The sequence below is a fragment of the Schistocerca piceifrons genome, chromosome 7 (assembly GCF_021461385.2).
Source record: "Schistocerca piceifrons isolate TAMUIC-IGC-003096 chromosome 7, iqSchPice1.1, whole genome shotgun sequence".
In the NCBI taxonomy this organism is placed as follows: Eukaryota; Metazoa; Arthropoda; class Insecta; order Orthoptera; family Acrididae; genus Schistocerca; species Schistocerca piceifrons.
Window position 1 is genome coordinate 301,729,068 of NC_060144.1, and position 18,365 is coordinate 301,747,432.

The following is an 18,365-nucleotide window of genomic DNA, read 5'->3' on the forward strand; positions in this document are numbered from 1 at the left end:
TACAATGTGAATCAAAAACTCGCAATGGCGTCGAATTTTACATCACAAGAAAGGCTCTCCTCTCCTAAAATTTTTACTCTTAAGAAGAACAAAAGCTCTATCTCCTAAGAATAATTATGTGAGCGCTGACCGCCACAGAGTAATAAACAATATCTTTGTCTCTCTCTCTCTCTCTCTCTCTCTCGGACTGTCACAGCAACTTAAGCTGGATGATACATCATATTACCCCTTAGGGTGATGACATGAGTGGTGTAGGGTAACAACATGCAAAATAAACACTGCATAAAAATGAACATTATTTTTATTAGTTTATTAATTACATATACTAAACAATACATTAATGAACAAAATAATTATGTTCTGTAGTATTTTATTGTAATCATTTTTAGTTTTTATGGGCATGAAAAGAGTTCATTTTCTTGTATAGCAAACATCACACTTGTAATCTTTTGGACTGTTCCAGATGCTACATTCTTCATGGCTGCATCTACTTCACGAAACACATCTCTAAAATAGTTATCCATCTTTCCCACACTCTCCACAAACAAAACCGACATCCTCTGAAAACGCCATTGGATCAGCATCAGCTATTTCATTGTCATCACAAATGACCTTTAAGTAGAGATTTAGGTCATCTTTACTGCTTCTTTCATTTTCTAGTTTAATGTAAGGCGACGGCTTCTTGTTTTAGCCTTTCTGAAGTTGTAGAATTGTACATTTATCTTCTTCGTCTTTATGTTTTCTTTTCTTGTTTTCTTCAACTTCCTTTTTCATAGCTTCTTTTCCTTTCCTTATTGAGAGCTCCAGTTGTAGTTGTTCCTTGTCTGGGGTTGCTGTAATGATCAGTGACTTTCCCTTATGCTTTCCATTAGCTCGTTTTGCCTTAGGAATAACTTTTTTTGGTTTGGGGTAGGTGATATGTCAGATGAACTAACGTGCTTGAAATCTGAACTTTTAGTTTCCAAAAGTGGAACCTCTTCTCCTGCTGATGATTTCAGAAAACTGTTCGTGACTCCTTTCTGGGAAATCTGGTTTCTTTGTAGAAGCAACCACCTCATTTCCATTTGTTGCATTCGGGAGGTCTTCAAGGCCGATGTCTCTGAAGGTCTCATAGTGTTCTAAACGAATACATTAAAATTTGTCTGGATTGAAAGGACAAATGCCACATGTCTTAGGCCACGAATGTTATTTGTCCATATTAACAAGTTTCATATATGCGTTATTAAAAGGTTCAGGTAATTCATAAGGTGCAATTTTTTCATACACCCTTGTCTTCATATACAATTCATACCCTTCATTTAAGGCTGATTTCAAAGTAGAAAATAGTTGAACATCTAGTGACTGAAGCTTGTAAGAAGAGTGTGGAGAAATGGTTGCCATGACAATAGATATTTTTTAGGAAATTCAAAAATATCACGTGAAATGTGGTTGCTGGGATTATCTAAAATCAGCAGCACTGGGTCATCAAAAGTCGATTTTACATTCTTCTGGAAATGCTGGATCCATTCGAAAAATAATGACTCATTGGACCAGTCATTGATGGAACAACCACATATTGCTCCAAGTGATTCACTTTTACTTGAGAGATTTTATTATCAAGTGTGAAATGCCACGTACTTGAAGAGTCCTGTGCCGATACCCCAAAGTGAATTCAATGACTAACCTAAGCAGAACTCGTGTTCTAGGTCAAATATCGAGATAAATCTACAATTAAACAGGAGGTTGCACCTAGGACCAGTAGTTGATATGCAGAACATTACATTAAAGAAACTTATGGTACCACCTACCACCTACCTACAGCTGACAGAAAATTACATAAAACACATTGAAAACAAACCTCACTTGACTACTGCCACAACACAACTTGAAAATGTCTGACGTGAGTGGCGCTTAATTTTTACGCCTGCCAGCAGTGTGCAGCAATAATAGGGAAAACCCCGTGCCATTCAGACTTTTTGATTCAGCCTGCATGTCATTGCATGTATGTACTTCCCCGCCCTTCACTAGTCCTGCAGTGGGCTCGGTATGTGATGATCACGGTTGAAAGCTGTCAAAAGCGCTGCCAGGTGTCAGGGATTACCTTAAGCCGACTCGGCTGCAGAAGTGTCTTAGTAGTAAAGAATAAATGTACCAAAACTTCAAGCAAGATGCGGCCATTCTTTCACGCGTCTCTGTGTTTATGACGCCGTAGCTCTTGAACTATGTGTCGTAGAATGATGTATGTGTGTAGGTATATTCGACGGCATATATGGACAGTGTGCGAAATCGGTTGTGAATAGAGTTAACAGGAAAGGACTAATAAATGTAAACTAAGTGCAAGATGCATATGTTTTTAATGTATCTGGTTGTTTATGACGTCACATCTCCTGAACTGTGATAGGTAGGTGATTCTTACCCCCAGAGCGACTGTCGCCTGATAATAAGGGATATGTGTACCAAGTTTGGTTGTAATTGGTTCGGAGGTTTAGGAGGAGATGTGGAATATACAGACCTACATTTTTATAATATTTATGGCTCTGGAACAGATAACAGTACATATATTACACGATCTTCAATACTATACAAAAACATTCCTCGTGAATTAATTAACTGACTCAAAATCAACACACTAGTTCCTGAGATTAGAAATCACAAACAGGCAGAAAAAAGCGACGTGGGACTTTAATTTAGTAACATTTGTAGATCAGGGATGTAAGAAACCGCCTTTCCACGAATTTGGAACTCATATTTTATAAGTATTAGTGGTTTTGACAAGTGAAGTGCAACGCGTTTGACTGGGTACCACCGAAAAATTTGATGCAGGTGTTGTGCAGAGCAGACACTGATTCAATACACTATCTGTTCAGAAGTATCCGGACACCTAATACTGGAGCTCAATACGATGGCTTGAAATGTGCTGGGAACAATTTTCATTGAGGTGTCTGAATGTTCAAATGGCTCTGAGCACTATGGGACTTAACTTCTGAGGTCATCAGTCCCCTGGAACTTAGAGCTACTTAAACCTAACTAACCTAAGGACATCACACACATCCATGCCCGAGGCAGGATTCGAACCTGCGACCGTAGCGGTCACGCGGTTCCAAATTGTAGCGCCTGGAACCGCTCGGCCACCCCGGCCGGCTGTCTGAATGTCTATGGAGGAATGGCAGACAATATTTCCTAAAAATCTGAAACCAAAGAAGATAGTGATGGACGCTCTGAGTTATTCGAAAGATGTTCCAGCGGATTACAGAAATGTTACTGTCCACAAGCCGTTGCCTCACACATGCTGCTTTGACAGGGTGCATTCTTATGTTGTAATAACAGTCATTGTCTCTCAGCTATTGCTCTACCGTACGCTTTACACAATGCTGCAAAATGTGTTCGTATTCTTCTGCATTTAGCGTTTCCTTGAGCTCAATAGGGCGACCGTGCCACAAATACTAAAAACACTCCAATACTGTAACGCCACCTCCTCTGTACTTCACTGTGGGCACTACACACGATGGCATTAACATTCACCCGTTCCTAACCCTTCCATCGGGTTGCCACAGTGTGTGAAGCAACTCCAAATAACTCGTTTGTTTTCATCCAACGGCTAGTGGCGTCTCTCTTTGCACCATTTCAAGCATCACTTAGCACTGACTACAAAAATGTGGGGTCTATGAAGAGCTGCTCCCTACGCACAGTAGCTGAACAGCTGGTGGGACTGAGCTCATGAATGGGTCCTCTGATGTCATTGAGTTTTTTACAACCTGCTTCCACAATGCTCGACGGTCCCCGTTCGTAAGTACACGAGGTCTGCGTGGCTTTTGCATTTCCTCTTCACAATCACATCACCAACAGTCCACTTGGGCAGCTTTAGAAGAATTGAAATGTCCCTGATAGATTAGTTTCTCAGGTGACGTCCAGTAACTAGTCAACGTTCGAAGTCACCGAGTTCTCCTGAACAACCCATTCTAGTGCTACTGCTTTTCTACTGACGGCATAGAGCTTGGATGTCTGTGTATTCGCTTCTTTGAAGCACCACTTGGCTTTACCCATCTGACTTCCAGAATGGCTTCAATGATTTATGAAAAATGGTGGTGATTATGTACCTGAATGATGGTGTGGTTGTATGATTATTATCTGCAGTCTGTTGTAGCCTAAACTGTGTGTTGAGTTTGGCTACGAGTCTCTTATCTGAAGCGTTGGGGGTAATCTGTACCTAAGTGATAAATGATATGGTGGGGTTGAAACGTCCCCTGTGAAAAATTACGAATGACAGTGCTGGAAAAACTCTTACGTTATTCGCCACTACACAAGCGAATATTCCAACAATGCGTTCAAGCAGCCACAGACTGCACACAGCGCAGTAAGCGATTTTCATACAGCGCACTTCGTGGTGTTACCAACATAAAAACCTAAACAGCCTACTTACAGGGTGAAGTGCAAGCCTTTCCATACAGGTTTTCAGACTTCTTTTTTATGCACGTTGAGATGGATGGTTCGCCTAACAGGTCCCTAATTGAGTGTTTGGCGTGTACCGGTCTGCATCTGCGGTGATACGGAGGATTTTACTTTGCAATGATTGTAGCTTCCTCAGATGTATGGTTGCTGCCACTGACTATACATCTGATCCGTACAGAATCGCTGGCAAGGTAAAAATCACCTGCAGCATAAGCTTCGTATCTACCGGCGATCACCATCCTTTAGGACTAAAGACAACGCAACCCTTGCTTCTTGCTCCTATCCCACTTCTATACTGGCGAGTCACCTGGACGCAAATTCCGCGTGATATAGGGGTCCCAATATACTTTTCATCAGACAGTGTACGTATCAGCTGTCCACTGAAAAATTCATCTAGATCTATATACATACTTCGAAAGCCACCCCGCGGCGCATAACGGAGGGCACCATGTATCACTATAATCATTTCCCTTCTTGTTTCACTCGCAAACAGAGCGAGGGAAAACGATTCTCTATACGACTCTGCACGAGACCTAAACTCTCCAATCTTATCTTCGCGAAATATATGTTGTCGGCCGTAGAGTTATTCTGCACTAACGGACATTTTTCTACAGTTTGCGCTAGCTGCCATTTATCACACGTACTAGAAATTTCGTCGAAGTCATCTTGTATCCTCCTACGGCCACTCAACGCTACACCATCCGACACACCACGGCAACATCAGCAAACATCCCTAGACTGCTGTTTATCCTGTCTACCAGGTAAATCGTGTATATAAAAAAATTACAGCAGTCCTATCACACTTCCCTGGCGCACACCTATCCATACTCTTTGCCGCTGATGAATACTCGTCGTCGAGGACAACTTAATGGGTTCTGTTACTTAAGAAGTCATCGAACCATTTACATATCTGGCAACCTTTTCCGTATGCTCGTACCTTCGTTAACAGTTTGCATTAGGGCACCGTGTCAAATGCTTTTCGAAAATCTAGGAACTTCGAAGCTGCTCGTTGCCCTTTATCCATAGTTCGCAGGATATCATGTGAGAAAGGGCAAGCGTTTCCGTATCGAGAAAATTTATTATATTCGAGCAGAGAATTTGTTCAAGAATCCTGCAGCAAAACGATATGAAGGATATTGGTCCGAAATTCTGTAGGTCCGTGGTTTCACCCTTCTTACACATATGTGCCACCTGCGCTCTCTTCCAGTCGCTTGGAGCTTTGCTTCGGACGAAAGATTCGGGATAAATGCAAGCTGAGTAGGGAACCAGTGCTGTAGAGTACTCTTTATAAAACCAAATTGGGGTTCCATTCGGACCTAGAGACATATTTGCTTTCAACTCTTTCAGTTGTTTCTCTATGCCAGGTACGCCTATTACTATGTCCTCCACACAGGAGTCTGTGCGATGGTGAAATAACGGTATGTTTCTACAATTCACCTGCATGAACTTGAAATTTAGACTTCTGCTTTCCTTTTTCTATCTTCTACTGCCACACCAGACTGGCTGATGAGTAACTGGAGAGAAGCCTTAGACCTTCTTAGCGACTCAGCCGAAGAAGCCCATACAAAATAATTAGATCTAAGCCTTGTACTAATATAAGGGGCATGCACTGCAGTATTAACACGAAGACTTTATTTTTAATTTAAGTCTTAATGCGACAGTCCGAAGGCTGTAATATAAATAGCCTCTGCGTTAATGAGACCCTGCATGGTACTCTTCTACCTGGGGGTTTAGGAGAAGATTCTATTAGGCTGTTTCAGTTTGAGTATCTAGCGCTCGCGACCGTACAGTCCTGGGTATCATACATCCTGACGAAGATGACGTGCTACAGACGCGAAATTTAACCGACAGGAAGAAGATGCTGTGAAATGCAAATGATTAGCTTTTCAGAGCATTCACACAAGGTTGCCGCCGGTGGCGACACCTACAACGTGCTGACATGAGGAACGTTTCCAACCGATTTCTCATACACAAACAGCAGTTGACCGGCGTTGCCTGGTGAAATGTTGTTGTGGTGCCTTGTGTAAGGTCGGATTGTAGCCTATCGCGATTGCGGTTTATCGTATCGCGTCATTGCTGCTCGCTTTGGTCGAGATCCAATGACTGTTAGCACAATACGGAATCGGTGGGTTCAGGAGGGTAATACGGAACGCCGTGCTGGATCCCAACGGCCTCGTAACACTAGCAGTCGAGATGACAGGCATCTTATCAGCATGGCTGCAACGGATCGTGCAGCCACGTCTCGATCTCTGAGTCAACAGATGGGGACGTTTGCAAGACAACAACCATCTACACGAACAGTTCGACGACGTTTGCAGCAGCATTGACTATCAGCTCGGAGACCATGGCTGCGTTTACCCTTGACGCTGCATCACAGACACGAGCGCCTGCCATGGTGTACTCAACGATGAACCTGGGTGCACGAATGGCAAAACGTCATTTTGTCGTATGAATCCATGTTCTGTTTACAGCATCATGATGGTCGCATCCGTGTTTGGCGACATCGCGGTGAACGCACATTAGAAGCGTGTATTCGTCATTGCCATATGGCGTATCACCCGGCGTGATGATATGGGCTGCCATTGGTTACATGTCTCGGTCACCTCTTGTTCGCATTGACGGCACTTTCAACAGTGGACGTTACATTTCAGATGTGTTACGACCTGTGGCTCTACCCTTCATTCGATCCCTGCGCCCTACATTTCAACAGGATAATGCACGATCGCATGTTGCAGGCCCTGTACGGGCCTTTCTGGATACAGAAAATGTTCGACTGCTGCCCTGGCCAGCACATTCTCCAGATCTCTCACCAATTGAAAACGTCTGGTCAATGGTGGCCGAGCAACTGGCTCGTCACAATACGCCAGTCACTACTCTTGATGAACTGTGGTATCGTGTTGATGCTGCACAGGCAGCTGTACCTGAACATGCCATCCAAGCTCTGTTTGACTCAGTACCCAGGCGTATCAAGGCCGTTATTACGGCCAGAGGTGGTTGTTCTCGGTACTGATTTCTCAGGATCCATGCACCCAAATTGCGTGAAAATGTAATCACATGTCAGTTCCAGTATAATATATTTGTCCAATGAATACAAGTTTATCATCTGCATTTCCTCTTGGAGTAGCAATTTTAATGGCTCAAATGGCTCTGAGCACTATGAGACTTAACTTCCGGGGTCATCAGTGCCCTAGAACTTAGAACTACTTAAACCTAACTAACCTAAGGACATCACACACAACCATGCCCGAGGCAGGATTCGAACCTGCGACCATAGCGGTTGCGCGGTTCCAGACTGTAGCGCCTAGAACCGCTCGGCCACCCCGATCGGCGCAATTTTAATGGCCAGTAGCGTAGTTTACGCATACGCAGAATGCATCCAATATAGGCAGGTAGCTGCGCCGAGAGGTGCTAGATTTACCCCGGGAACACTTCTCCGTGACGTACCTGTGACGTGTCCATGCCAAGTTCCGACTGTCAGCGACTTCTGTCGACTTCTGTGGTCATATTTGATTCTGAGTAGTGGAAGAAGCCACATTTGACAGATACTAAACTATTTCGATATACTATGAATGTGCTCCCCTTCATCCGACCAGGCCTCGGAAGGCCCAATGTTACCGACCGACCGCCGTGTCATCCTCACCCGATAGGCGTCACCTGATACGGATACATAGGGACATGTGGTCAGCAAATAACTCTCTCGGTCGTTGGCAGCTTTCGTGATCGATGCCGTTACTCCCAAATCAAGTAGCTCTACAATTGGCCTCACAAGGTGGGGTACACCCCCACTTGCCAACAGCGATCGGCAGACCCGTATGGTCACCCATCCAAGAGCTAGCCAAGCCCTGCAACGCTTAGCTTCGGTGATCTGACGAGAGCCAGTGTTGCCATAGTGTTAAGGCCGTTGGCACCCTATGAAAATAGACTGCTTTAAATGCGCATTGCTGTTAGTATGATTCGCTATAATTAAATACAAGTTGTTAACGTAATGGCAGATAAAGTCTTCATAGTGTTTAAATTTAAAGTTCAGTGACACACTGCAAGTGTCTATAATCGTGTAGTGGTTAGAATGTCGGGATACGAAAATGAATCTAGGTGGTGTGTTGGTTTGCATTCTGCTACATTTAAATTTTTCCCTTCGCTTTTTTTAAAAGCTTCTGAGATCTTATTAATTTAAGAAAGTATGGAATGTTCTATAATACTTGATGCTGTGTACAGATAAGAGCGCTCTCTCCCAGGAGTGAGTTGTCAGTAATTTAGGTTGTGTATGAAACACGCAAATGCCAGTAAATGTTCGCAATACGTTGATAATACGGGTATAACAATGTAAGTACTACTCAAATTAAAAACATACCGAAAAGACTGATATATTTGAAAAGGAATTAAAAGGTGACTTAGTCTCAGAGGTATATGAAGTATAAAAGAAAATTTACAAGCTAGTTATTTAGGAGACCTCTTTTCCAAACAAGAATATCTTTCAGGAATGTAGCTGGATTTGTTTTCCCTCGTTGTTTCATTTACTTTCAAAAATGCAGAGGAAGGAGTTCATTATTATCGCAGCGAAATGTAATTTTTCGCGCAAATTAGAACACACTTCAAGCAACCAACATACTCTTATCATTGGAGAAGTTACCTGCTAATTACTTTTTGTAGTACATAATAACGGTATGTAAATAACGAATATGAAGTTGGCAAGTTCTCACTTCCAGAGAAAGAAAAGGCAAGAGTAGTTTCAAAAATTGCAATGAATGTACCAACTGAAGATATGAGTTGCTGCTCTTATTCGTGATCAAGAATGGCTAACACAGTCACAACGTTACTGCATATTAACAATCTCTTTACGGTTCCAGAAGAGTGTTATGACAATACTACTTTTATTATTCTGGCGTGCAAAGCACGTATAATTTTGTATAGGTAGCTAGACAAAATTGCCAACGACCTTGCCGCAGTGGTAAAACCGGTTCCCCTCAGATCACCGAAGTTAAGCGCTGTCGTTCTGGGCTAGCACTTGGATGGGTGACCATCCGGTCTCGGAAATTGACATTCGGCCGGGAGAACGGTGGGCTGACCACATGTCCCTCCATATCCGCATCCAGTGACGCCTATGGGCTGAGGATGACACAGCGGCCGGTCCTTACTGTCGGTACCATTGAGTCTTAACGGCCTGTTCTGGAGGAGTTGAGCTAGACAAAATTACGCATATGGTCCTCAAATGAATAAACAAATCAATTAAAACGAAGTCAATAAACAGGCCAAATCGAATAAGATGAGGAAAGATTGGACATATCCAATGGTACGTTGTCAATTAATCCGTTTCATTTTTCTAACACTAATGAGGTACACACACACACGATGATTGGGTATTTGCAAGCCATTTCTGAAAGGAATCTAACTTTGTTATTTCAGAATAAAAACAGTCTTGGTGGCGAAATTATTTAATGTCAGTCACGCGTTTCACCCTTCATATAAAGTGGAATATGGACGCAACAGCAAACGAATATGTAATCTATCCGTCCTAAAAAGGTAAACTTTTTTATCCACACATTACTTTCATGGTTAGAAATAATTAGGTACTGGAGACAGCAATGAGCCACATTATTTCAGATCGATGGTGGCTGCTCGCAAGGGAAATCATGAGACTCTAGGCTCACTGCTGTGATATCTCTTTGTAAACACAAGATGGATGACCGTTCTACGGGCGACTCACCGCACTCACAACCACGAAATTAGATAGACGTCTGGTCGAAACTGCACATGTACACGTCATAGTAACGTCACGGAGAAGTGCTACCGAAGTGAATCTAGCGTCTCCCAGCTGCACCCACCGGCGAGAGAGCTGACAGTCTCTCCCCAGTGCCCCTGTCCGCTGGGGCAGGGTTGGATCAAGCTATCCATTAGTTTTTGTGAGAAACTGCTGCTGTTGAAGGGTGCCTAACGGAACTGGCGTGTGACAGCAGGTGGACGTGGCGGTCGGCTACCTGCCGCAGTTCTCGCAGCACGCCAAGCTGGTGCAGCACTCGGAGAGCCTGGCCGAGGCGCCCTGGGTGTTCCTGATGAAGCGGCCGCTGGTGTCTGCCTCGGGCACGGGCCTGCTGGCGCCGTTCGACGCCACCGTGTGGTACCTGGTGCTGGCCTCCGTGGTGCTGATGGGGCCCGCCATCTACTTCATCATCCTGGTGCGCGTGCGCCTCTGCGCCGGCTCGGCGCGCCTCACGCGCATCTTCCCGCTCAGCTCGTGCGTCTGGTTCGTCTACGGCGCCCTCATGAAGCAGGGCTCCACCCTCATGCCTGTCACAGGTACTGCCACCCGCTACTCTCTCTCCTCCACCTTACAACTCGCTACTCTGAGCAGCATCTCCAAGGTGTTTTATTCCTTAACCCCGTCACGCACTCCTGGAAGTATACCTGCCACTGTGTTCTCTGTATGCCTTCTTACTAGTTCTAGACCTACATAGAGAGCAAGCGGCGACTGGTGATATCGGCACTGAGGGCGAAGGATGCAACGTTTTACCTGTCTTGTGTTTGCTGTGGCTAGGGCAGTGCACATGGCTCAGTTGTAAACCAATTTTAACGTTCCCATTATCTGCTCCGTAGCAGGTAGACATACAGTAGGTCTTGATACACTTCAGTACATCCTTTGCCGGTTCATTTTATGAAATTTGATACCGATAAAAGAATCATGTAGTACCTTAGGTCTGCGGCCATAATTTACGTAATAGACTATCACACTAATTTTAGTTCCCTACGTTCTGATTGATGCGACATTTAAGAGTCCGTTCTCGTCAGTCAGCCTGTAAAATACCTGAAAAATGAATGAAGCAATCAACGTAAATATTTTTGTCCTTTTTTTTATTGATTCTTGGACAACATTTTATGATTTTTATTAAGAAACTCAGTCATCAGTAAGCCCCCAGTCCGAGGAGTTAAAGTTGCTCTGTCCAAAATGAGGTGTGTCCATAACAGAAGTGCTGCAGTCCACAAATCTTATCAGATTCAAATGGTTCAAATGGCTCTGAGCACTATGGGACTTAACTACTGTGGTCATCAGTCCCCTAGAACTTAGAACTACTTAAACCTAACTGACCTAATGGCATCACACACATCCATGCCCGAGGCAGGATTCGAACCTGCGACCGTAGCAGTCGCGCGGTTCCGGACTGCGCGCCTAAAATCTTATCAGAAATAAAAAAAATAAAAAAACAATCATTTTCTTAATGTATAGGATATTGTGGAGTTACAGCACAGTTGTTTAGAATTTGAAAAAAATTAATAAAATGGCGGAAACAAAGATGTAGTTTTGTCGTGTTTCTTTGGTCACTTTTTTTGTAGTAACCAATGAATAAATTAAAAACAAAATTAGCCTATTACTCCTTCGACACATGGCCGAGGAGTAAATCAGCCAAATTTCAAAAATATGTTTTTATTAGTATGCTCACAGTCCATTCCGCCAGTCAGCTTGAAATACGCTGAGTCACTGTGTCTAGCCAACCAGGTGACTTGCCTGATCGCCTTGTACGTGTGATGGCTGTATTACTATAACCTCGAGACAAAAGAGCAAATTTTGTAGTGGAAACATGTGGATTCAGCACTGTCGAAAAAGATTGAATGTCAAACATCTTCGTTTTTGGGACTGCCATGGTGCGGTGCTGTTAGATTAACTGTCACTGGATCATAACAACTGAAATCTGCTAACGAGATTACTGGAGACTGATGAGACGAAGTGTCGCAGTAACTTGTTCAAGGTTCTGTGTCCGCTGTACGACACCGCCGCAACTCATCTGCACAGCACTTGCGGTCACACATGCTGCTTCCTTGGGCTATCAAATTTTACCTCACCCTCCCGTATTCTCATGACGTGGCACCGTATCCTCCCTCTTGCCTCAGATGAAGAAACCATTATGTGGTAGCCATTTCAAGGATGTTGAAGTGGTTTTCGACTGGAATACGGAGATTCATTGAGCCAAGGTCTCTCTCAGTCATCAGTTCTCGGGATATACGTGCCTCTTTGAATGGTGAATATGTAAAGGACTACCACCATCACCAGTTTTCTTGGTCTCAGCTCGACTTTTTCTAGGTGATGATTAAAACTTCGTGACACTGTCTCCCCTGAAATGGAATGTACACAACGGATGTACGGGTACAGGTTGTAGATACGTGGTTGACATATGGAAGTTTGAGTACGGCCGTGAGTCGTGGTCCGATAGCCTAACGTTAAGGCGACCACACGCGAAAAGTGAAAAAATCCGGGTTCGAATCCCGGTCCGGCACACATTTCCATTGTCGTCATTCCATTTTACAGCTGATGGTTGCCATATTCGCAACTGAGAATAAAGTTCATGTTAAATATTTCCAGTTCTATCGGTACCTATTTCTAGTGGGTTGTCTTTGTGGAGTTCAGGAAATTGTATTTTGGCTCGAATTTCACTATATGGAAGTATTACTTCATTCACTGAAAAACGTCGTAGAACTCGGCCATTTACTTGTCGGAATTTCATATCGAGAGAATTACTGCTGACAGACTTTATTACATGAGCCGCTGAATATCATCTGTGAACAAAGGATTATTCATTGCTTGCATCGGTCCTCGTCAGCTCTGGGCACATCGAAACGTCTTATCCTCATCCTTTGGTAAATCTCCAACATGCAAAGAAAACTAGCAACGTAATTTGGTAAAATATTGCCCCCTATTATCATTCAGACAACAATATAGTCATCATTCTCAAAACAATGCACAACCATTAAGAAACCACAATAGTCTGTAGATCTTGACTGAAGTACATTTAGTGAATACAAATACTCAGCAGTATTAGCTATTGAATTAACAGGAGTCAACATCAACATGAAGTTAATCATTATATGTGCGTTTTCATCATGTAGTGGTAGCGTGGACACATTTTTGATAAATTAAGAGAATTTCTAAATAAAATCTCAGATAAAAACGTTAACATAATATTCTACTGATACATAAACAGAAATATCAAAGGTGAAGCAAGTATCACCCTCATAAAAGTCTTTTACAGTTTCAGTACGTTCGTACAACGACAGCTGGTGACAGGGAAATGTATTTTGGAGCTGTAGATGATCTTGGGCTCTCAGACTATTTCTCTCAAATGATAAATATACGATGTCGAGAATGAAATTAAACCCGTCTGACAATTTATTAAACAGGACCCAGTGGAAAACAAACAAAAACGCAATAACGGTCTCATAAGGGAGGGGGATAAAATAATAAATGATTGACGCCTGCTAGCAAATTTTGCGAATGAGCATTTTTCAAGTTTTGTAGAGAAATTACTACAAAATCTCCCAAAAAATAACACATGTAACTGGTTACGCACTAAGCACAATAATACGAGTGTTATTACCAACTGTTGTGCTCCCGTAACAAACATAATGAGTCATTTGCAACAGGTTAGTCTCCACGGAAGTACAGGAGTCAGCTATAGCTGAATTGTGTACTTCATACTCTTTACAACAATTAATGTGTCACAGGCAGATCCTTTGTAAGGTTTTTGATGCTGGTGATCATAAGACTCTATAAAAAAAGCTTGTATCATTAGGATAAAGATGTATAGATAATAACTAGTTCCGAGCACACCAAGCAGGCAGGGTACAAAGAGCACAGCTAACACACTCTAAAATAACACTAAAATTTTAGTGAAACACTTACCACAAGCAAAATACAGTAAAACGGGAATTCTTCAGGGTACACATTGAGTCCAACACACTTCCTGATACAGTAATAGATTTCGCAATAGTATTAATTAGGAGGAAAAATTTTCTTTGCTGATGACAGCACTGGAAAACCAAGCTCACTGCAGAGAAAGCAGTGATGTTCGTGATCTGTGATTATAGACCATTTCCTTGACAAACTGATTTCATCTTGGCTTTTTTTGATTATGTAAACAGAATTATATGCGCTTCGTGCACTATTTGCCACCATACCATTGCACTAGTCTGCGTTTTAGCATGTATATTTTAAGGCTTGACGGTCGATGTGACTTCATAAATTTTATTAGTTTATTAGATAGTTTTTATTAGTTTACAGTTTTTATTAGTTTTCATTAGTTAGTTTTTTGTCGTCTGCAACGGAAGACCTAGGATTTGTACTATATGTTATGCATTTCTGATGAAGCTATGATCGATTATCCTAATTTGTAAGCAACATCATTGCACTCGTATGAAAACAAGTATCAACTGATTCAGTCGTCAGTTTATGATAGATTTTGATGACATAGTAGGCGGAAAAGTGCAATGGCACTGGCGCATTTGTGCTCTTAGTGACTAATGAAAAAACAAAACAAGTGCGAGGGTTCCTGCAAACTTCAATAAATAAATACACATTACAGCACATTTTGGTGGTTTTGTGATGCCATTCTTTAACTTAATGTAGATTGTATCTTATAGGGGTACACCGCGTAACGAAACTAAATTTCTAGAAATGAACATTTATTCTCGGTTGACTTGTTGTGAACACACAAAGACACTTGCAAATAGAAAGTCAACAGCACGTCATGCAGTCAGAGTCCTATTGTCAGTTTGTAGCAGCCAGCGCCTCTTAGTTACAACCTATCCACGTATACACTGAATTCTTCGCTGTGGAGTCCTTTAATGGCAAACAAATAGACAAAATATGCACGCTGTTTTTAAACTATAGAAAAGGGCCACAAAAATTATAGCCAAAGTTGTAACCGGGCTCATTGTAAAAAACAGTTGATACATTTAAAAATCAGGCTTACCTCTATGTAATTAATGTCCTGAATCGAAAACTAGACTAGTGCGATGGTATAATGGTAAATAGAGCATCGAAGTGTATACATTTTTTAGGTAGTCAAAAATGCAAAAATTAGATCAGTTTGTACAACAAACTATCTATAAACACAGACTACAAACGTTGTTGCCTTTTCTATAGCGCGTTTGGTTTTCCAGTGCTGTCATCAGCAGAGACAATTTTTGCCCCTTGACTAACACTATTGAGACATCCTTTGATGTATACGTTAGTGGCAGATTAGACAAGGAGATCAGTTGCATACCGTTCAAAGGAGTATTCCTGGCATTTGTCTTACTCGATAATAGAAATAATTAAGTTCAGCTACCTTTGCTCTTCGTTCAATTTCTGGTCTTGAAAACAAGCGAATCAACCTCCTGACATATTTTGCATATTTCCATGCAACATATTCTTATGGAATAATTTGATGAAGTAGATCACCAGCTAGGAAGAAAACACTTATTGCGCAAAATGTCTGTCAGGTAGCAAAGCGAGTTTTAAATGTAACCTAAAAAATCATTTCTTCTGGGCAACTCCTTCTACTCCATGGACGAATTTCGATTTCAAAACTGGTAGAAAAAAAAAAAAAAAAAAAAAAAAAAAAACTGACGAATGTGAGTAGGACACGCGCTCTGAGGGTATCGCACAAACTTAATTATGTATATGGATAATGATAATAATTTCGTGTGGTTCGTTGGCCTGGAGCAAGTCTTTCCACTGGAACCCACTTCAACGACTTGCGTGCCCCTAACATATTTATCCAGCCTGGGAAAGGGGACCTACACTTTGACGTGGAACCCGAACCACGTGTTGTTTCTGACGATTGCTCACACAGGTGAGAACTGAAGGCTAGGTAAAAAGTAATATCTGGCACTCCCCAAGGAAGTGTAATAGGCTCTCTGCTGTAATGACCTACACAAGACATAGGAGACAACCTGAGCTGTCCTCCTACATTGTTTTCGGATGATGCTCTCATTCATCGTCATCTAAAGTCATCAGAAGATCGAAATCAAACGCAAAATTATTTACATAAGTTATCTGTGTAGTGCGAAAAGTGGTAATTTACTCTAAATAATCAAAAGTGTGATGTCATTCACATGAATAATAAAAGAAATGCGCTGAATTTTGGTTACACGATAAATTACACAAATGTAAGGACTGTCAATTCAACTGAATACTTAGGGATTACAATTAGGAATAACTTATGACAAGACCTTCCGCAATGCAGAACATAAAGTTTTTTTTTATTTATTTTTTTTTTTTTAATTGGAACGATCACATAGATAATGTTGTGGGGAAAGCAAACCAAAGACTGCGATTTATAAGCAGAACACTCAGAGAGAGCAGCAAGTCTACTAAAGTGACTGCTTGAACCACATTCGTCCGGTCCCTTCTGGAAAATTGCCGTGCGGCGTGGGATACGCATCAGACACGATTGACGGAAGACATCGAAAACGTTCACAGAAGAGCAGGTCGTTTTGTAATATAGCGAAATAGGGGAGAGAGTGCCACTGGCATGAGACGTGAACTATGGTGACGATCATTAAAGTAAAGGCGTTTTTTGTTGAAGATCTTCTCGTGAAATTTCAATCACCAACCTTCTCCTCAGGGTGTGAAAGTGACAGTCTTCGAAACGACCGATTTCCTGAATAGAACATGCAAAAATATCCAACTTACGGTTTTTTGTTTGGTAATTTTGTAGGGTGTACACAGATCGAGGCGACAGTCTTTTAGTTAATTTATACTCATCGACAGTTTATATACATAACATACTTCTTGTTTTCTGTGGTCTTCAGTTCAAAGACTAGTTTGATCGGCTCTACATGTCACTCTATCCTGTGGAAGTCCCTTCATCACTGAATAACTGTGCAACCTACATCCTTCTGAATTTACTTACTACATTCATCCTTTGGTCTCGCATTACAATTTTTATCACCCACAGTTCCCTGCAGTTCTAAACTGATGAGCCCTTGATGTCTCAGAATGTGTCCTATCAACCAATCTTTTCTTCTTGTCAGATTCTTTTCTCGACTGTTCTATTCAGTACCTCCTCATTAGTTACATGATCTAACCACCTAATCTTCAGCATTCTTCTGTAGCACTACATTTCAAAAGCTTCTATTCTCTTCTTATCTAAACTGTTTATCGTCCATTTTTTACTTCCATATCTAGCTACACTCCGTACAAATACTTTCAGAAAAGACTTTCTAACACTTAAATCTGTATTCGATGTTAACAAATTCCTTTGCTTCAGAAACGCTTGTCTTGCCATCGCCCGGCCGGGGTAGCCGAGCGGTTCTAGGCGCTACAGTCTGGAACCGCACGACCACTACGATCGCAGGTTCGAATCCTGCCTCGGGCATGGATGTGTGTGATGTCCTTAGGTTAGTTAGGTTTAAATAGTCTTAAGTTCTAGGGGACTGATGACCTCAGATGTTAAGTCCCATAGTGCTCAGAGCCATTTGAACCATTTTTTGCCATCGCCACTCTACATTTTATATCCTCTCGACTTCGGTCATCATCAGTTATTTTGCTGCCCAATAACAAAATTCACGTACTACATTATGTTTTTCGGATCCTACGTAATTCCCTCAGCATCACATAATTTAATTCGACCACATTCCATTATCTTTGTTTTGTTTTTGTTATATCTTCCTTTGAAGACACTGTCCATTTCATTCAGCTGCTCTTCGAAGTCCTTTGCTGTCTCTGATAGAATTACAGTGTCATTGGCAAACCTCAAAGTAGTTATTTATTCCCCTGAACTTTAATTACTACTCCAGATTCTTCATTTGTATTATCGCTTATGTCTTACAGCTAAGAATGAAATGTGTACCTACAAATTATGGATAGGGACTAAACACTAAATTTGGAGAATGAAAGGTGCGGCTGAAATGGAGATGTGACACAGAGAAAAAAAATAGGAAAAGGCTAGAGAAAGGGGGTTCAAATCCCCCATATAGTGATCAAGATTTAGGTTAGTTAGTTACACGTTCCATACATCATTTGAACGAATCTTTTACAGAAATGTTGTGGAACGCGTCAGTTTACATGGTATGTTTACATGTGCAGTTTTAACACTAACTAACACATTATTTTTAGTCCTACTCTCTTTTTTTAGGGTTTCGTACTCAGTCGGTAAAAACGGAACTCTTGTAGGATCACTTTGTTT

The 18,365-nt window shown here is 41.8% G+C and overlaps 1 protein-coding gene across 1 annotated transcript in view; it reads left to right on the forward strand.

The window, feature by feature from the left end:
- Window positions 1–18,365, forward strand: part of LOC124805173 (ionotropic receptor 93a) — a 186,827-nt gene that overhangs the window by 54,158 nt on the left and 114,304 nt on the right. Inside the window, exon 5 of the mRNA XM_047265659.1 lies at window positions 10,380–10,722. Coding sequence (XP_047121615.1) covers window positions 10,380–10,722 — 343 coding nt within the window. The remainder of the gene's footprint in view (window positions 1–10,379; window positions 10,723–18,365) is intronic.